This window comes from Lissotriton vulgaris, chromosome 9 (genome assembly GCF_964263255.1).
Source record: "Lissotriton vulgaris chromosome 9, aLisVul1.2, whole genome shotgun sequence".
NCBI lineage: Eukaryota > Metazoa > Chordata > Amphibia > Caudata > Salamandridae > Lissotriton > Lissotriton vulgaris.
This window is the reverse complement of record NC_141697.1, coordinates 677,441,747-677,463,244: the sequence shown is the minus strand read 5'-3', so window position 1 is coordinate 677,463,244 and position 21,498 is coordinate 677,441,747. Positions and strand designations below refer to the sequence as shown.

The 21,498-nt window shown below is 49.1% G+C and overlaps 1 protein-coding gene across 3 annotated transcripts in view; it reads right to left on the bottom strand.

Moving 5' to 3' along the window:
• SYMPK (symplekin scaffold protein) overlaps positions 1–21,498 on the bottom strand; it is a 1,074,905-nt gene that overhangs the window by 992,498 nt on the left and 60,909 nt on the right. For all 3 annotated transcript variants that reach the window (XM_086938396.1, XM_086938395.1, XM_086938397.1), the window contains one exon: positions 15,486–15,554. In XM_086938396.1, the coding sequence (XP_086794522.1) occupies positions 15,486–15,554 (69 nt within the window). The remainder of the gene's footprint in view (positions 1–15,485; positions 15,555–21,498) is intronic.

Genomic DNA, 21,498 nt, shown 5'->3' with positions numbered 1-21,498 from the left:
TAGGGTACCTACCTGTGCTCCAAGATCCCAACTTATCTCTCGATGTGCTGGTCGCCCCTGGAGAGTCTCCGCCCCCGAGCCTGCAGCCTTGGTTCCCTTTTGAGCTTTTCCATTGGATAACATTGAGCGCCCGACGGCTCAAAAAGCACCCTGCACCCAGCCGCCCGAGTATCGCTGGCCGTGCCACCTTTGTCCTATCCTGCTTCCCCCTTTGCCCTGAGCAAGTGACCAGGAGCCCTGCTCCCACAGCCTCATTGCCTGCTAGACAGAAGCCACCAACCAGAGCCCCCCCCGTTCACCATTGGATAACATTGGGCCTAACTACCTCTGCACCCGGCCGCCCCTGCGGCGCTGAGGGTGAAACAACTGGACCTACCTGACCCTGGGCGACCCCTGAGTCTATGCATAGAACCACAACTTCACCAGTCGAGTACTCACCAGGAAACCGGTAACTCACTTACCTGCCATTAAATAACACTGACTGGTTTGACTTGAAAAATCTTTTAAGTGTCTACTTTTGAAAACTTGAAATATTCATATAAAATCATTCGAATTCCGAAATACTAACCTGTGATCAGGAGAGGAGCCAGTACTGTACCTTGTAGCCCAGTGCTGAAACGCAAAAGTAATCCCTAGCGGGTTTGCTAGTAACGAATATGCTACTTACCAGTATGCATCTGTTCTTGGCATGTCGGGCTGCTGACATTCATATCTGTGCATAGATCGCCGCCTAGTGTTGGGTCCGGATGATCGCACATTGTTGTCCTGGAAGAGTCTTCGAAGTATCACGAGATATGTGGCTCCTCCCCTGGACTACAGTGCGCATGGGCATCGACTCCATCCCCAGATTGTTTTTAGCCATTGCGGCAAAGATGGAGTGTAACAAAGTGAGTGATGACCATGCTAAGAGTAATTTTGAGTGCTGCAGCCGCTACAGGCGCCGGGGAGGAGGGCGTGCGATATGAATGTCAGCAGCCCTACATGCCAAGAACAGATGCATACTGGTAAGTAGCATATTCGGTTCGAGGCATGTGGGCTGCTGAATTCATATCTGTGCATAGAATACATAGCAGTCCCTCCATTAGCGGCGGCCGCCTGTGCCAGCTGCAGCAGTTTGAAAAAGTGTTTTTAGAACAGTCTGCCCTACAGCTGCCTGCTGTTTGGAGTGCACATCTACACAGTAGTGTTTAGTAAATGTGTGTGTGGTAGACCATGTGGCTGCTCTACATATGTCCTCTAAAGGAATATTTCCAAGGAAAGCCATGGAGGCCCCCAACTTTCCGGTGGAGTGGGCCCGTGGGGGGACCGTTAAAAGTGCGCTTGGCTTTTGCATAGCAGATTTGAATGCACTTAACGATCCACCTGGCTATACCTGCTTTGGAAATGGGGTTGCCTTTGTGTTGCGGCGAAAAGGCAACAAACAGTTGTTTCGTTTTCCTAAAATCTTTGGTCCTATCAATGTAGTACATCAAAGCTCTCTTGACGTCTAGTGTGTGGAGCATCCTCTCCGCCACTGACTCAGGATTTTGGAAGAACACAGGCAGTTCAATAGTTTGATTGATATGGAACTGTGAAACTACCTTAGGAAGAAATTTAGGGTTAGTGCGAAGCACCACCCTATTGGAGTGAATTTGTATGAATGGCTCTTGGATAGTTAGTGCCTGGAGTTCACAAACGCGTTGCAGTGATGTAATCGCTATCAGGAAAGCCACTTTCCACGTCAAGAACTGAATCTCGCAGGAATGTAGAGGCTCCAAAGGTGGATCCATCAGTCTGGTGAGGATCACATTCAGGTTCCATTCAGGAGCCGGCGGGGTCCGGGGAGGAATGACTCGTTTGAGTCCTTCCAGAAAGGCTTTAATGGCAGGCACTCTGAAAAGTGAGAGGTGCTGCCTGTTTTGTAGATAAGCTGCCATTGCGGACAAATGTACACGAATGGAAGCATAGGCCAGACTGCATTTGTATAGATGTAACAGATAACAAATGATGTGAGTAGACGCGTCTAGCGGGTCGATGTTGTGGTCCGCACAATAAAATGACAAACCGCTTCCATTTCGCCGCATAGCATGCTCTGGTGGTGGGCTTTCTTGCCTCCCCTATGATATCCATACAGTCTGGAGGCAAATTGAGGTAGCCAAATTCTAAGATCTCAGGAGCCAGATCGCCAGGTTGAGCTGTTGCGGATCTGGGTGCTGAATGTCGCCATGGCTCTGCGTCAAAAGCCTGGGTGTGAGGTGCAGCCTTTGATGCGGTACCACGGATAGTTCTAGAAACGTGGTGTACCACGGTTGGCGTGCCCACGTTGGAGCAACCAGGATGAGCGTCATCGAGTGTTGCTTCAGCTTGCGTGCCACCAGCGGTATTAGAGGCGCTGGGGGAAAAGCGTACGCAAACCTGCCTAACCAGTTCATCCATATCGCATTGCCCTGGGACTGCGGATGTGGGAACCTGGCGGCGAAGCTTTGGCATTTTGCGTTTTCCCTTGTGGCGAACAGGTCTATCTCTGGATGACCCCACTGCTGGAAGTACGGTTGGAGTACTGATGGATGTATCTTCCACTCGTGCATTTGGTGGCTGTCCCTGCTGAGCAGGTCCGCCATCTGATTGTCCTTGCCTGGGAGGCGTTCCGCCATGAGGAAGATGTTCCTCTGAATAGCCCACTTCCACATGCTCTGAGCCAGATGAGACAACTGTGGAGAGTGTGTTCCTCCCTGTTTATGAATGTAGTACATGGCTGTCATGTTGTCCGTCCGGATCAACACGACCTTGTTGCACAGATGTACTTTGAATGCCTTCATAGCCATGAAGATAGCCATCAGCTCTAGAAGGTTGATGTGCATCTTCTTTTGCTGCGTTGTCCATAGTCCCTGCACTGTGTAGTGGAGTACATGAGCTCCCCAACCCTGGAGAGATGCGTCTGTCGTCAGTATAATCTGTGGCACAGGCTCCTGGAACGGTCGTCCCTTGCAAAGGTTTTGTGGATTCCACCAATGCAGAGAGTTGTATGCACGACCGGTTATTAACACTAGGTCTTTCAACTGTCCGTGAGCCTGATTCCACTGACGTGCTAAGCACTTCTGAAGCGGACGCATATGTAGTCTCGCGTGCGGGACTATAAAGATGCAGGAGGCCATCATGCCTATCAACTGCATGAACACTCGTGCCTGAAGCGAGTGTTGAGGTCTGAATTTCTGCATCAGCGATTGAATGCAGCTGATCCTCACTGAATTTGGCTGTGCTTTGGCTGCCAGAGTGTCTATTGTTGCGCCCAGATACTGCCGTATGTGGGCGGGTTGAAGGTGAGACTTCGGGTAATTCAGTGAGAATCCCAGATCGTGAAGAAGGTGAATGGTGTGGGACATGTGGGAGGCACACTGCTGGGACGACTTTGGCTGGATAAGCCAGTCGTCTAGATAAGGGTAGACGTGAAAGTTTTGTCTCCGTAGGTGTGCCGCCACTGTCGCCAGGCACTTTGTAAACACCCTGGGTGCCGTTGTTACTCCAAAAAGGGAGTATCTTGAATTGGTAATGCTGATTTTGAATGGTGAATCTGAGGTATTTTCTGTGTGACGGGTGTAGCGGAATATGAAAGTATGCATCCTTCAGATCTAATGTTGCGAGGAAATCGCCCTGACTGAGCAACGGCAGAACCTGCTGCAGTGTTAGCATGTGAAAGTGTTCCGACAGAATGTACTGATTGAGGGGTCTGAGGTCCAGTATGGGTCTGAGGGACCCGTCCTTTTTTGGGATCAAGAAGTACAGTGAGTAAACTCCTGTGCCTCTTTCTTCCACACGCACAAGCTCGATTGCTCCTTTTTGCAGCATGACGAGTACCTCCTGCTGCAATAAGTGCAAATGCTCTGTGGACATAGGACGGTGACTTGGGGGAATGTTGGGTGGAGTGGATGTTAACTCCAGACAATAACCATACTGGATAAGCTTTGTGACCCACCTGTCTGTGGTGATGGACTTCCAGACTGGCAGGAACTGTTGGAGTCTCCCCCCGACCGGTGTTGTATGGTCGGGGGGGCAGTGACAAGTCGTCACTGTTTGTTAGTGGTGGAGGATCTGGAGCTGTTGTTTCCACGACCTCTGCCCTTGGCGCTGTTTCCACGATAGCCACCTCTACTTTGTTTGGTGTATGTGGTTTGCGCGCCACCTTTATTGTACTGTGTTTGCTGGGACAGCGGCCCTCTGGAAACACCTCTATTGCCTGAGTGACGAAAAGAACCACCCCTGAACTGCTGCGACTGGAGAGTCCCCATAGACTTTGCAGTCTCAGTGTCCTTCTTGATTTTATCCATGGTGGTATCCACCTCTGGGCCAAATAAATGATCAGGGTTTACTGGCTGATTTAGAATGGTGGTCTGTATCTCTGGCTTGAACCTGGAGATCCTGAGCCAGGCATGTCGCCTCAACATGACACTAGTGTTAACGGCTCTGGCCGCGGTGTCTGCTGCGTCCAGTGCACATTTGATAGAAGCATTTGAGATGAGCTTCCCTTCCTGTATGGGCATCTCAGCCGCCTCTTTATATTCATCTGGCAGGTGCTGTAACAGGGTGTCCAGTGTGTCGCAGTGGGCCCTGTCATACCTCTCTAAGAGTGCCTGAGTGTTTGAAATGCGCTAGATATTGGCCGCTTGAGCGGCCACCCTTTTCCCCGATGCCTCCAGCACCTTAGATTCTTTATCAGGGGGAGGAGCATCACCCGTTGTTTGAGAGTTAGCCCTAATCCATGCATTAGAAACAACCAGAGAGTCCAACGGCAACTGTCCCTTAATGTAGGTAGGGTCCCCAGGCGCAGGTTTGCACTTTTTTTCAATCCTGGGGTTTATCACCCTGGCCCTTGTAGGCTCCTTAAATATCTCCCCAGCATGTTTCAAGACACCCTTCAGCATTGGCAGAGTCTTGACAGTCCTCTCTGAGGTGGAAAAGGTGTTGAATAGAAAATCAACTTCAATAGGGTCCGCATGGAGCTGGACATCATGATTCTTGGCTGCCCTTTCAATAAGTCCATTAAACGCCGCTGAATCCTCAGTAGGCGAAGTTTTCACAGTATACACATGAGTGTCTGGGGCAGTGAGTGTGTGGATCCCCTGGGTCAGCAGCATCTGCCCAGAGTTCATTATTATCTTCTGGATCAGTGTCCACAGGATAGTTGTACTCCTCATTGTAACCTTCCCCCGTTTCCACATCTGAATAAGTGGGCGAGACATGTTGGCCACGTGGGGATATCGGTTCCACAAGAACAGGTGCTGCAGAAGAATCCTTTTTCAATGGGATTCTGTACGACTCCATAGGCTGTTCTGGGGCGATCTTTCGTTTATAAATAGAAAGTCTGCCTGTATCGGCATCGATGAACTGTTCCTGCTGCTCTTCAAGCGAGGGTTGTCGATGCTTTGCGGCCAGTACCACAGTTGTGGGCTTCGGCCCCGTGGACACCTTCTTGGGCGTTTCGACGGCCATCTTAGGGACGAAGGCCTTTGGTACCACTTTCGGCGGCAGCGTGAAGTGGATGGGCGCCGACGTCTTTTGAGGTTTATCGGCAGGCTTTGGAGGTGGAGTATCCTTTGGTCCGACAGCCGAAGCCTTGTCCTTAATGCGCTTCAGTGAGTCCGCCACCTGCTTCGAGAAGGAGGCGGACGGTTGCGTCGACTCGACGAAATCCTTCGAGGCACCGCCAGGCGTGGACTCGAGGGTTGTACCACTTTTAGCCTTGTCCGGTCGACGCGCAGGCTCGGGAACCTTCTGAGCACAGAGTCCATTGTCGGTGTCGACGGTCTTCGCCGACGATTTTTTCGGTTCGACGTCCTGGACCGGTGCTTTCGGCGTGCCAGTCTTTGGCTCGACGCCCTTTAGCGGCCTCTTTGGGTCGATAACACCTTCATGCTTCGTCGGTGCCGATAGTTCCAAGGACTTCGAGCCGACCAAAGCAATACGCACTTTCGGTTTCGATTTCGCCTCCAGTGCTTTGGGTTGCTTAGACACCGAAGCTTTCTCTTTCGGTTTCGCAACTTGTGGCTCTTTAGAAATGTCCGAAGCCGGGCCTGAAGGCAGGGCTGTAGAACCCAGTGGAAGATCTTGGGTAAAGCCATGTGGCGATCCCTTGACCTGAGCCTTATGAAGTGTCTTGGCCCCAGTATCAGTTTGTGGGCCTGGCTCCTCGCTTGAGCTGTCTTCCATGGCCCCAAAGGGCCCATCGTCGTCTCCTACCTCGTCTCCTACCTCGTCGACGACGTCTCCTGCATCTCAATATCAGCGTCGTAGCTGGAGTCGATCTCCGATGCGGGATCTGACAGGTTCTCTCGAACCTCCCGCTCTGCTTCTTCATCATCCCCGGCATCAAAGATGTTCACCGGGTCAGGTGCCGTCTGCTGGGCTTCCTTGCGCGCAGCGCGCTGAACTCGAATCGTCTTCTTGGATCGGAAACGGGAACAAGCCATACAGCTGGCTTCATCGTGATCCGGCGACGGGCACTTGTTGCACACCGGGTGGACATCGATGTGAGGATATTTCGAGTTGCACACGGGACATCTCTTGAACGGGCTCCGTTCCATGATGGTCCGTCGATAAGGCCTCTGGCGTCGACCGGGCCTTCAGTGCCGAAAAGCCACGCGGCTCTCCTGGATGTCCGGCTCGGGAACTGAGCTGGAACAGAACTGGGCACCGATCGCAAGACAATACCGACGGTAAACTAAAGGTCTTTTGGCCAAAAGAAAGTTTTATATTGATTTCGAACTTGAGTGAACCAATATGCATCCGAAGCCAATGGCGGAAAAAAACAATCTGGGGATGGAGTCGCTGCCCATGAGCACTGTAGTCCAGGGGAGGAGCCACCTATCTCGTGATACTTCGAAGACTCTTCCAGGACAACAATGTGCAATCATCCGGACCCAACACTAGGCGGCGATCTATGCACAGATATGAATTCAGCAGCCCACATGCCTCGAACCTTGTATTTTCTCCATAGTCTGCTTTTCTATGAAATTTCTTCTAAGTGTCTACTTTTGAAAACTAGAAATATTCTTTAAAAATCATACGAAATACTGAAACGTAATTACTTACCTGTTTTGAGTTGAGACCCCAGAGCTGGCCCCAGGAGACCAGTACTGGATTACAAAAGTAACAAGATTGTACTTTACCTGCAACCTGAATTTTCTCTCATTGGATAACATTGCCAGATTTCTGTTGAAAAGTTTCCAAGTGTGAACTTTGAAAATAGCTTTTTATTCCTGGAACATCACCACAATACCTAAAACGTTTTTGCTAAACTTTTTCAAGCTTAGACCCCAGGACTGAACCTAGGAGCCAGTCCTGGAATTACCAAAGTAATCTACAAAGTAATCACCTGTGTTTATATAAGGGAATCCATTGAGCTCAATGCTACATTGTGTGTAGAATTGTGTTGCCTACTGCAACCCCTGTACCTATTGTCTTTACAAAGTTTATTGCCTTTCTGCAAAGTACTCATCTGAGACCTCTCATATTGAGAGCAGTATATTTTTGATGCCTGTAGGTTCTAGAAATAAAACAACTATATCTTTTGATATAAAAACAATTGATATAAAAACAATTGGCCTGGAGTTCAGTCTTTGAGTGAGTGTGCTGACTGAGTGTGTACAACAAATGCTTTACACTGTCCTCTGGTACTGCTTTACTGCTCGACCAATCTACCACTTTAGAGCGTAAGGTCACACCTGGCTTTAACATCTGTTATACCTCTGGGGTTTGTGGACTCTATACACACTGTACCTTACTCTGGTCCAGTATATATAGAGCCACTTTCTCACAACAGGCTTGGGCTCCTTCCACACACAAACTATATTCTTCTGCATGGAAGAGATGGGTGGGCTGATGCCTTCAACAGGAGGTGGATCCCGTGGGATCTGAGCTAAAAGATTATCTCAATTTTCTTCCTGAGTGTGCCGAGTCTAGATTGTGTCACGGGTTGATATATAATTGCAGGTCAGCTTAATCTGCTGGACAAGATCTCATTCATGGCAAACCGGTAGGTATGCATCCTCTGGTGTGTACGTTGTTGAAAGGTATCAGGGTGGTGCACTCTCCAAAACCTCGATACTCGCAATTGTGGGTTGTGAGTAGTGTTCTGTCTCTGCTTGATTCCTGGCCAGATAATTCTGATTAGTCCTTGAAGCAGAATTCAGTACAGTTAACAATGCTTTTATGTTTGGTCTCATGTCAAAGGGTGTAAGATGTCAAAGCCCTTGACTTAGCAGGTAGGTTATTGTCTCCTGATGGGGTTTCTTTTCTCATTTCTAAAAAGACGAAGACCTTGTCCAGGGTCTTTGCTTCCGGTTTTTTCTTCACAATGCAAAACTATGTGTAGTAAGATGTATGAAAGTTTATGAAGAACGCACTTTGACACACAGAGCTGACCCCCTTGGTCCTGGCAATTAAAAAAACCTTTAGACTGGTTACTGCTGTAACTTTGGCCCATTTGGCGAAAGCTGGCATCAACATGTCTACTTATGGACTCATTCTGCAAGGGGGGGGGCTATGGCCTCTAAGTTGTTTGTATTGGGTTCCAGGTTGGAAGATATTTTACGTGCTGCTGATTGGTCATCTGACTGTTTTTAAGGTCTTTTATTACAAGCCTCTTGTGCATGCTTCTTCTGTTTGTGGTTTGTCAGCTTTGAACCAGCACAATCGGAGCCTATGGTCCTGCCATAGAATAGAAAAATGTCTAGCATACGCAACAAGGATTTTAGATTCTATTAAGAACACAAAGGCGAGGATTACAGGTAAGCGGTGTTATGTCACAGATTTAACATCCATATTATATATAAAGATTGTTACTTTCCTTATCACGGCCACCCTCGTGATCATTTCAGGCTTGTAGATCTGGAGTCATTCTCTCTTTCTGGTTCAGATCAGAAACCGTTCTAAAGCGTCCTTGAGCTGCAGTTCTTTTTGAGATCCAATCTCAAACAAGGCTAAAGAGCTGTGGAGCTACTGATCCTTCTGGATATCAGTGCTTCTCTGGACTTAGGTGACTCTACGTTGAATCGTTTCTTGGTCCTGTGGTTCGTTCCTGTTATGGACTTTTGTGTCACTTATAAGCAAAGAAAGAGGCAGTCAAGAAGGTGCCTCAGTATTTTGTAGGTTCTGCCTGTACTCTATTGGTGGGCTGCTGAGGAGGCGTGGTTCAAATGAGACGTGTATTTAAGTTTTACTGTTTTTCAATTGGCTGCTGTTTTGGAGTAGCAAATATAGAGAAAGCATAATCCATGCCGCCGTGTCCTTAATAGAACCTAAAAAGTTTGTTGCATATGCTAGAAAAGTTTCTACTCTATTTGCCATTCTCCAAAATTTTTCTGGATCCGTCCTGAAAGATCAGCAAAATATTCTTCTCTCCTTGCTTCTCTTGCGTACCTTCTATCCTCACTTTGTGATAACCATTCCTGAATACTTTCTGGTGAAACTATTGCATTCTTCTGCTAATGTGGTAAATTACCTTTATTGCTTCTAAAATCATCAGCTCTTCCTTGAGATAATGACCCTTGCGCCATACTAATAGCATCTACATAATCATTCCATCTAGCATCACCTGCATCTCTTCGCTGTGGAGCAGACATCCGCTCATTAACTATCCTTCCTGTTGTGTCTCTTTTCTGTAATAAGTGAGATGTGGCTGATAAAACATGTGACTAATCGTCACTGTCTCTTGGACCCTGCTGTTCATCTTTACTCTCCTGTGGAGAAGCTGGATCTAAATTCAGTTTAAACTAATTGTCCTGAAAACAGAGTAGCCCTTCGATAGTTGCTGTCTGGGAGTACTCGTATGTCTTGGCTTTAACATATGCAGGTCAATATTAGGGGATCCTTTTGGAGATTGTGAAGGGGACGCAGTGGGATTCTCAAATCCCACTGGGGCTTCCTGTAGCTGTGTCAATGAATATATATCTGGTACTTTAGAGGAGTACTCAAGTCATATGTAGGTGGGGGAGCGGACAGGGTAACAAGGGTATCAACATTTGAGAGGTCTTTAGACTTCTTACAGAAGACTTGCCATAAAGCTGAAGTGGTTTCTCGCTTCTGCAGTTTACCTTCTGCATATTTACGCTTAAGGTGTGTAACAATGTGCTGTAATATGTGGTTATCAAATGCGCCTTCCTTTAGGCAGGGACATGTGTGCTTCTGAGTAGCCTTTAATCACTCTCTACAATGCTTATACAACCTCTTTTGGTCATATGGAAAGGTCTTTTGCATGTGCTCTAAGGGAGTCTCCATAATCCCTCAGTATTTCTAACAACTTTTTGCAATTTAACTTATCTACTCAATATTTTTATTTACACTAGTCCTCAAACAAAAATCTGTCAGTTTGTCTCTTCAGTCATATACTAAACATTATACATTACAATAACATTATGCAACATTAAAAAGCATCACTTTGTGGCCACATTTCTACTTACATTCATACACACACAATTACTATCAACAGTTAAAATATGAACACTTCAACTAATTCTACATTGTTTTGACTCTAAACGATAAATGCAGTCTGTAGCAACTGGCCACATCCTTCCGCGCTCAAGAGAGGATAACCCTCAAACTAGGAGGCTCATGGACCATGGAATGACTTCTGGACAATAGGTCCAGACGGTAGCTCAAGTGTTCTGATAATATTTGGAAGGTAAAGTTTAGCGACATCAGTCATTCAGCACTCCCTCTATGTAAAATATTGGAAAGAATGAGGGAAACCCAATTTCGAATCACCCACATTAACCACTTACAAATTTATATTGGGAAAAACACTCTACCGACTAAGCAGCGCCTTAATTTAATATTGTGCAACACATGTACATAATCTTGCATACGATAACCTTACATCCTTATACTTACATTACATCTGAGTTTACCACTGCCAGAGAGACAAGCTGCATAATATACATAAAACCTGGAATGACGTCTGCATTGTCCTCACCTTAAAGACAGCAATATCCAGGTCCTAGCCTACCTCGTGGATAGACAGAGCTTTACAGAACACAGTGTCTGCTTTTCTCATAAAAAATGTGCAATGATATATGCAGCGAGGGTAGAGCGGTATTCTAGTGGCAATAATCGGTTGAGGGCAAAAGGGACTCCTATGCTGGCCCACCAAATGTTGCAGGGAAACTTAAATAAAGAAGACAAGACTCCTCTTTGGCAAGGCAAACGCAGCTTTATACTTTATACGTTCCATCGTCGTCGTAGTTTGGGCCTCTGGTGTCGAAAGTCAAAAGCTGCCTTCGACGTCCGGTTCGAAGAACTGGAGAAAAACAGGCACCGAAAGAGACAATACCGACGCCCCGAAAGCCTTAGTAAAGAGTTATAACAAAGTTTCCGAACTGGAGTCGAGAAAGTACATCCGAACCCAATGGCGGAAAAAAACAATCTGGGGATGGAGAGGAGGCCCATGCGCACTGTAGTCCAGGGGAGGAGCCACCTATCTCGTGATACTTCGAAGACTCTTCCAGGACAACAATGTGCAATCATCCGGACCCAACACTAGGCGGCGATCTATGCACAGATATGAATTCAGCAGCCCACATGCCTCGAACATGTATTTATTCTAAACACAACCCCTCTGGACTCTTTATGAGGTCAGAGGTAAAAGTACCATACAAGGAACTTAATTAGCATACAATAAGTTGCACAGTATATGTTTTGCCCTAGGGGCCTCACAAACCATATACTAAAATAGTGGTATAAGAACCACGTGAGGAATAGAAAGCAGGCCTGTGAAATCGCTGGGGCTACTCAGGACAACCAAAGGTTAGGAAGTAGGAGGCCCACGGGAGACGCGTGCAGTGTCTAAACACAGCCGCGGGTTACCATTGACTTTCTATGGGGAACGAACAAGTTACAATTTTAAAGAAAAAGGGTACAAGGAGGTGAACTGCGATAGAACCCTTTTAGACTAGGACACTTGGAGAGTCAATATCCACAGGAGCACCGGAGTACTCGTGTTACCTGTATGTATAGGCATTTATATAGCGCACTACTTACCCGTAGGGTCCCAAGGCGCTTCGACCGCTGCGAAACCCTTCCTGGCATCCCTGAGAGATGGTCCCTTAATGGGTATCTCCAGGGTGAGACCAGGCATCCCCGGCGGTCTGGTGGGGCCGTTAGTGAAGATGAGGCAAGCTAATGCCCAGAGTTGCCAAGTGTGATCGCTGATCAGAGTGGGCACCGAGGCGAGAGAATTATCGAGTCCGCTGACCCTGGTCCAGAAACCTGCCGCGCCGGGAATCGAACCCTGGTCCCGGGCCGTCCTCTGCTCTCGGGTCTGCCGCCTCTAACCAGTGAGCCACACTACTTCACCCAGGGAAGCCGGGTGCATAGGCGTCTATTCGTGTAGGGGTTCGTCGTCAATTCCAATGGAGAGCTGCGAAGAAGTGCTGCAGGTGACCAGAGGAAAAGTGTCCGGGTGGATCCAAGGGTGGATCGGAGATGTGAAGAACCTGAAAGCAGGGGAGACAGAGTCTGGGCCACTAACCAGTGACCAGGGCGGCGATAGAAAGATGCCACCAGATGTCGGGTGATTTCAGGTGAAAAGGTGAAGTTTGTCTCGTCAGCCACGAGATCCAGGAGGCATCGACATGTACCAGGAGCTGGATACGAGCTGTCCCACGAAGGATCTATTTGACTGCGGTGTCGGTATCTGGATGGGACCCAACAAGCCTTGGCAAACTCAACCCACGCAGGATGTAGAGATTAACTTTGGTGCAGACGAGCAAGGTCTGTGGAAATTCTCCTTTGCAGGGAAGTTGGAGCAAATCTGGAGCAACCAGGAAAGCAAGTTGGAACAAAGGTTGGTCTTCTTAGGGACTCACTAGCCAACGGACTAGGAACCGCGAAGACACGTCGAGCTGAAATGCACAAAGCGGGCCCACGGGACACTCGTGCAGTGTAGGCCTCTGAGCTTCGGTGCAAAAGGTGCTCGGGCTGGGGCTTCAAGCACCCCAATGCACAACTTCGGGATACCTTGGGAAGTTGGTGCAGGTAGCAAAATGCAGGATGTCCAGGAGTTCCGGTCCCACTTCTCTCGTGTCCACCATGGGTCTCAGCTTTGCTGTGAACGAAGGTCGGGGTCAGAGATGTCTGGAAGTCCTGTGTCGGAGATTCTTTGGGATCCGGCAGGAGCCTCGAAAATGCAGACCGGCAAAGATGCTGCTGGTGCCTGTTTGAACAGGGTGGTCACTCCTTGACCACAAGGGAGATTTTTTCCATCTTCCAGTCAAAATGGAATGTCGAAGGTCCAGGATATATGTTGCAGAGTTTCGTCCAGGGTAATCTAAAGTCCTAGGGACTGGGGTTCTATACTTCTAGTAAGTTTAGGGGTTGGACTAACTCTAAGGTCTCCCTATGGGTGGACCTGAGGTGGGGGGGTTATACCCCTTCCCCTTTGTCCAGTTTCGCACCAGAGTAGGTATGGGCGGAAAATCCGTTTCGCTCGCGGATTTTGCGGATTTTCGGGAAATCCGCAATCCGCGAATCTCCCGCAAAATCCGCAAATCCGCGAGCAGCGGATTTTGCTCGCACTGCTCGCACTGTTCGCGTGAGTTCGCGGCTTCCCAGTACAACTTCGCGCCCCGCGAATAAGTGCTAAATTGCAGAAATACGATCTTAGCAAAACTGAAACTACTTGCCAGGTTCAAAAGTTCAGGCTCATCATTAGTAGCCATTTCCTGTAGTGCTTCCTGAGGGGCCCCTCCAGAGTTCAGTTGCCAGTTGCAACTATTATGTGACCCTGCTCTGAACCTCAGAATAGTTACACATATGCCACAAAGGTCCTGAATTACAGCTAAGGGAGACAAGCAGGAGCCAGGCTGGAAGTTAAAATCCATTAATCAGCCCCTAATTCATTATTGTCAGTTGGGGCAGGGCAGGTGTTGTAACTAATTTTGCAACAATGAAAGCACTTAGCAAGTGCAAAAGATCACTAATCAGGGCGCACTAAGGAAGCAGGTGCCAGCTAAAAAAATATTCTGTGACACATTAATCAGCCCCAAATTAATTCAGGTCACTTGAGGCAGGGAAGGTGTGCTTTGCTTTGCCGAAAATAATGTACACTGGACAACCAGAGGGTGTGGTGATGAAACAGAGGGTGGCATGGGTGGGCCAGAGGGTGGCATGAGTAGTCAGAGAGTGGCAGTGGTGACAGAGAGTGGCAGTGATGAAGAAGAGTGTCCCAAACAGGCTGGACACGTAGAAACAACAAGTTCGCAAAACTTGCGACCCGACAGGTAAGTTCGCAAATTGCGAAATTGTAAAAACCCTCGCGAACTGGCAGAAACACGGGCGAACACACAAAAAAAAAATCCGCAAATTCGCGGGAATTCGCGGATTTTGCGGATTGCGAGTTCGCAAATCCGCAAAATTCGCGAACGCGAGATCCGCAAAATTCGCCCATGCTTACACCAGAGCTGGGGCTGAGTGCCCCAGCAACTGGTTTGAACTGGGAAATGCATGGAGCACCTTGTGTGCCCCAGGCAATGTCTGGAAAGCATTCACTGAATGCAGCCCTCCTTGCCCCAATACACTAAGAGCTTGTCGAGGAGATGCCAGCACCTCCCTGAACAGCAAACCTATTGTCCAGGCCTCCCCTGCCGGAGTTTCGTAGCAGGAGGGCAGACCCGTGTCTGTGGCAGCAGCGTCCATTTTGTGATGCTGAGGCTCTGTTCAACTTTAACCGGGTAAACCAGTAGCTACGATTCTTCTCCCTCTAAAAGGGTGGAATGCTTCCCCCGCCACCAGGACCTGCGGGGGTTAGTATTCCAAAGTGTTTGACACCTTACACGACATGTTTTGATAAAGCCAAACCAAAATTAACATTAACCGCGAGGATTATAATGCACTTAAGAGTATATGGTATGGCTATATCATAGAACAGCTATGAGGAGATGGTTCCGAAAGCTGCAGAGGGGCTCAGCTCATGCTAGGACACCCTCTCAAATAAAACCAAGCACTTTACCTCCAGGATTGTCGAGGTCTGCCTTAGGAGTGGCTTATAGGTGTATATGTGTCTATATATGTATATAGATATAGGTATACTATATGTAAGTAAGGGGTGATTACACCACCTTACACAGGCTGTGTGAACAGACCTGTGGTGTCAGTTTGGAAGGCAAACCAGGGGTGGCACAATACATGCTGCAGCCCCTGGTAGGCCTAGGGTGCACCTATGCCCAAAATCATTTCTCGCTTTCTGGCATAGCAGGAGCTAATAAATATAACAACCACAGAATAAAAGAATGCCCATGGTGGTGGACATCAACGCACAGGGTTCACATTCGGGCACCATCCCATGAATTCAGTGTTAGGCTTGCATGTGATTCTGATGCAGCCTTCTAAATTCAACCATGCAACAGCATACATTAAGATGTCTGGACTACACAGGGATTTTGGGGCCACTGAGAAGCAAGTAGGAAGTACTCCAAGACCCCTTCAAACTACTACATTTCAGAGATAAAAGTGCTTACCTGCTTGAGGATGGTGATTTTGCCATCGTTGCTAGTAGCCAAAGCTGCTTGGTTCAACAACTCAACAACCTGCACAAATCAGAAGAAAAATACTCTTACTATTAAATCCAACATGTTGGGAGTGAAGTTGAACGATAATTAATCCTGGGAGTGTTCCTCACAGAAGCTGCTGCAACAGAAGGTACCATAACTTACTTGTAAACAGTATAAACTATTACAGTAAACCTTCTAGAGGCGAAGTCAAGGACAGCAGAACATATAATTAATCTGCACACAGTACTATTTTTTCATGCTGAAGTTCAACCCACCATGTCACCCATCACTACAAAGGCTACTCTCAAATCCCAGGTAATCTTCAGGACTAGGTGATTCACCTACAATACAGTTAGAAATGACTCCTAGAGACCACACTGAAAAAAACATGACCACCTCAGCCAGGAAGAGCTAAGCCAGTAAAATGGGCAATGCCAACCTGTAGCTGAAGAAATTCAATAAGGTACAGATCAGATGGTAGGAGGACTTCTACAAACCCCAGACCTGGAGCAACATTGCCATCAACACCTGAATCGTCTTCCTTTAACCAAAAAAGGATTATAAGCAAGGAATTGTTTCTTTCACATGATCTTCATTGATTTTCATGGTTTTATCTAGCTAGAACCTTGCACTTTTGGGACATCCAGGGTATGGAAAGTTCCATTAGCTGTATCTGGAGAAGGATTTTGTAAGAAGGTCGGCAAGGAAACGGTGTGGTTTATATAAAAATCTGACACTATTGTGGAAAGGAGCCTTTGTGAATTCTATGTCAGGACTGGAGGCGAGGATTATGCCTTCTTTCTCCACTTTATTACCAGCAGCGAAGATATAAGAAGACTACATTTCCCATGCAACAATGGGTAAAGGGTAGTCAAACCAAACTGATGGTAACAACCAATCACAGAACATAATCAGTGTCCAATCAGAGCCCAGACAGGTCTCTGTAGTCCCTCAACAGTGTCCTCTCTTCCTTCGCTGCTACGCAACAAGTTAAGTACTCTTCAGTGTTTTTTTACCTGTTTTGTGCTTAATTGTTTACCTATGTTGTCGATTGATAATTATTTCTTGTGCGCGGCTTTGCGCTATCTTGCTGGGCTATTTGCCGCGATTGTGCTCATATTTTGTTATTGCTGTGCATTGTACTTTGTGATTGAGTCGTCGCGGCGGCTCTGTGCCGCTGTCGTCCGTATGAGCGCCTTCGTGCGCGTTTATTTCGCTTTTTTTCTTTCAGTGTGTGGAACTCAGTCAGCGTGTGGGTTACGCTGTCAGGGTTAGGCCGCAGGCACGGTCTCCTGTCCCTACGCGGCTTGGCGCTGGTGTGTTTGATCTCGTTGGCAGAGCATTCAAACATCGCCCGTGCACCGTTTCCAGCTCAAGGTCTGAGGGTGACGCCGGTGTCGGTGTATTGTAAGCGGCTTGGGGTGTTTTTGCTCAGCCGTTTTTCAGCCTTGCCCAGAACAATCGTTCAGGCAGAGCTGTATTCTGCTTTCCCATAACGCCTGATAAGGTCTTGTATTACTTGGGGCACTGCAGGGACATTACCCAGACATGTTTCCCTGTCCGAAGGGATTTACTGATTGTTGTCCAGCGCTGTACCTGGGCTAGGAACCCTTCAAAGCTTTGCGTTGCTGCGCATTGTACAATTCTTGGGGCTGCCACCTAGCCTTTTATAGCTTAGCCTTACCAGGCCAGAGCGCTCTCCTCATTAGTTGACGTAGTCCTTTGGGTGTCAGCATGGAATACTATGAGGAGGATTATCAGGAGGAGGAGGACCCCTTACCGGATATGCCCTGGGGGGATGCTTTCTATGAGGCGGTGGATACCTCCATCTATAAGGCTGATGACAAAGCAATCTCCCCTCTTGAAGATCGGCTGTCGCGCCAGATAGAGCAGGCCTTCACGAAGATTTCCCAGCAGATCGCTTCCCTGGGTTCCCAGTTACCTTCTACCTCTGCTCAAGACCCCCTTAGCTCCCCACCACCTAAAAGGCCCCGTGATGCGGGTGTGGATGGGGATGCTTTTGATGGCCTTAGACTGGCCTTTATGGCTAGTCGCCCGGTTTTGCCGGCTAAGGTTCCCCCTACCCCTGATACTGGTCCATCCCTGCCTGCGGCCGCACCTCCCCAGCCTCTTCCGGGAGCATCGCGGGACCCCTCCCACTTACCGCAGACATGTTGGACCCTAATGACATTGTCCATCCGCGTTCCTCAGATTGGGCCCCCGCAGACAAAGTGGCGGCTTATGTGGGGCACATATTCGGTGCCCTTTGGAGAAGGAGGCACGTAACTGCCTTCGAGCGGAATGTCCCTGCCCCACGTCGGAGGGCAAGGTGGCTCTAACACCCGATATTGACCCGCGGATGGGCACCTTCCTTCAAAAGTTTATAAGGGACCCCAAGAAGGGGATAGATAGATCCTGGATGGCCTGCCAGGATAAACTCTTGGACGCCGTGGGCTCCATTACAAAAATTCTTGATATGGCGGAGGAAGCGAAGGAGTCCGGCTCGATCATTTCCCCCGAAACCCTTTCTGGTTGGGTGCAACAGGTGGTCATCTTTCTGGGAAATGCGAATTGTGCTCTGTCTACAGAGCGTCAACGGTCCCTGCTCATCAAAATTTACCCGAAGTTGGGGGACCTGGCTGACTCGGAGGCGGGAGCCGTCGCCGAAGGAGGCCTCTTTGGCGAGCCCTTCGTCAAGGAGCTCGGTAAATTTGTGAACACTTTTACTTCCCTAGACCGAGCGCAGTTCACCATCAGAAAAGTGGTCCCCCGTGTTTTTCGCGGGGCCGGCCGAGGGAGGGGCCAGTCGTCAACAACGCCAGAACAACCAAAGAGGCTCCCAACAGTACCAGGACCAGTCAAGGTTCGGCAACTTCTACCCCACCAGAGGAAAGCGGGGTAAAGGACGTGGATATCGTGGAGGAGCAGCAGCCTGTAGCCCAGGTGGGAGTTCTCCCATCTTCCCCTCAAGACGTGGGCGGCGCTTGGCTCGACATTTTCATGCTTGGTTGTCCGTCACACGAGATGCATGGGTGCTACAGACTGTAAGGGGTTTTCAGTTAGAGTTCGAGGGGTCCCCGGTTCAACCGTTTCCCCCACACCCTATTCATTTTTCAGAGCAAGACTCTCGTCTTGGGGAAGTCCGGTCTCTGCTCCAGAAGGGCGCTATCGTTCTCACTTCCCGACATCCCCGGGGTTTTTTGAGCAATGTGTTCTTCGTCGACAAGATGGATGGTGGCATGAGGGCGGTGATCAATGTGAGCGATTTCAATCAATGGCTGGTTTACCGCCACTTCAAAATGGAGGGGATCCATCTCCTCTGGGATGTCCTCCGGCCCTCAGATTGGATGGTGAGGTTGGACCTCAAGGATGCGTACCTGGTGGTGCCCATTTTTCCGCCTCATCGGCGTTTCCTTTAGTTCCGCTGGGGAGGGCACACTTACGAGTTCACATCCCTCCCGTTCGGCCTGTCCTCGGCCCCTTGATGTTTCACCAAGGTCCTGAAACCCGTGGTAGAGTTCCTCTGGTCCAGGGGGGTGCGGATGATAGTCTATCTCGACGACCTTCTTTTGATGGCGTCCTGTCCCAACCGCCTATCCCAGCAGCTGCAGATGGCGGTTTCCCTCCTGCAGGATCTGGGGTTTATAATCACCGAAAAGAAATCCCTGTTGCAACCAGTGCAGAACATTACATTCTTGGGATTCGTCACAGACTCTACGGTCTCCACTTTCAGTCTTCCGGGCAGAAAGGTGACCAAGATTCGGCACGAACTTCGTCGGACCCTTACCAGACAGCAGATCTTCCTGCGACAGCTGGCTCGAGTGGTAGGCCTTCTGTCCTCTTCCATCCAGGCCATTTTTCCGGGCCCGCTCCATTACAGGGCCCTACAACGGCTCAAAGGGTTCTTCCTGCGCAAGGGGTTCCCCTACTCTCACAAGGTTTCTTTGTCCATCGAGGAGAGTTCAGAGATTCAGCAGTGGTTGGACCACATGGAAGCGTGGAATGGAAGAGCAATCTTCGGTTCCGCTCCGGACATGATAATAGAGTCGGATGCCAGCCGACTCGGTTGTGGGCCAGATGCGGCGACCTCTCTTCAGGATGGTTGTGGTCACCCGACGAACAACAATTACACATAAATTGTTTGGAGCTGTTGGCGGGCCCTTTGCAGTGCGTTGTTGGACGAAAGACGCTGTGCAGTCCTGTGTGCTTCTGTGCAGTCATGCGTGCTTCTGAAGATGGACAACATCTCTGCGGTTCGCTACATCAACCATCTGGGGGGCACAAAATCGAAGGCTCTGTCAGACATGGCGACCAGTTTCTGGCAATATTGCCTTGAGAACCAGGTCTCCGTCACGGCGGAGTATCTCCCGGGCAAGGACAATCTGGAAACAGATTTTCAGTCTCGGCATTTTCGGGATTCCAGTCTTTAACTTCTGGATTCGGCGGTTTTTCTGAGTCTGAGTGGCCTTTGGGGCCCGTTTTCAGTGGACCTCTTTGTGTCCCGGCTGGATCATCAAATTCCACGGTTCTTCAGCTGGCGGCTGGACCCTCTGGCGGCGGCCACGGACGCCTTCTTCCAGGACTGGAGTGTGGAGCAGGGCTATGAGTTCCCACCCTTTGCGATGATTACAAGGCTGACGGCGCAAGTTCGAAGGCAGGCAGCAGAACTGGTGGTCATCACCCCGTTGTGGAGGTCCCAAGTGTGGTTTCCGGTTCTTCTGGAACTTTCCTGGGATTTTCCAATCCTACTCCCCCACTTTCCAACTCTCCTGTTGAGTCAGACAGGGATTCCTCATCCGCTGGTGGCCAGCAACTCTCCTAGACTCATGGCATGGCGAATTTCAGGAGTAGATGGGAAGCCTCAGGCCTTTCGCGAGAGGCTGAGTCCTTCATCTCTAAGGCATGGGCGGACAGTACGGATAAAAGGTACAGATCCGCATGGAACAGATGGACCCGTTAGTGTATGCGACGGGGTCTTGATCCCGTGGTCGCGGAAGCTATCCACATTGTGAATTTCTTAGCTCGGTTGGCCTCCGACGGCCTTGCGTATCGATCGGTTAATACCTTCCGGTCGGCTGTATCCTCTGGCCATGTCCCGGTGGATGGCGCTCCTGTGGGAGAACATCCCCTGGTTTGTCGCTTGCTGCGCGGCATTCGCCTCTCCCTTCCTCCTGAGCCCCGCTACTCCGCGCTCTGGTATGTTAACCAGGTTCTTAACTTGTTTCCGTCTTGGCAACAGAATAGGTACCTTTCCAGGAAGGAGTTGACGGCAAAACTGGCCATGCTTCTATGTCTCGTGTCTTGCAGGAGAGTGTCAGACGTTCGTGCATTAGACGTTACTAGCAGAATTTTTACTCCGGAAGGGGTGACTTTTACGTTGCTCAGGCGCACTAAATGCTATACCAGATCCATTTCATATCCGGAGTTCCCGGACTCCCCGAAGCTTTGTGTGGTCCGTTGCCTCAAGGCTTACGAGGAGATGACAGAGGAGCTTCGCCCGCCTGGGGAAAGGCAGCTTCTCATTTCCATTCAGAAGCCTTTTAAGGCGGTTTCCTCCCCCACCATCGCCAGATGGGTTCGGTGGGTGATGCAGGAGGCTGCCATTAGCCTTGCTCAGTTTGGGGCTCACTCCGCGAGAGGAGCCATGGCCTCGAAGGCTTTCAGTCTAGGAGCCCGTTTGGAGGACATTCTCAATGCCGCTGACTGGTCCTCAGATTCCACGTTCTAGAGGTTTTATTTCAAACCAGTCTTGAACATGGCTCAGTGGTTGTGGGCAAGCTTTGAACAAGCATAATCCTCGCCTCCAGTCCTGACATAGAATGAAAAATTTCCTAGCTAGCGTAACGGAAAGTTTTAATTCTATTAAGGACTCGGAGGCGAGGATTATCCCGCCCTTCTCTCTGTTGGAGGAAGTCCCTCCCCGTATGACAGTAAGTAATTTATCTGCTTACGTATGGTGATTTTCATTAAATGTTCATAA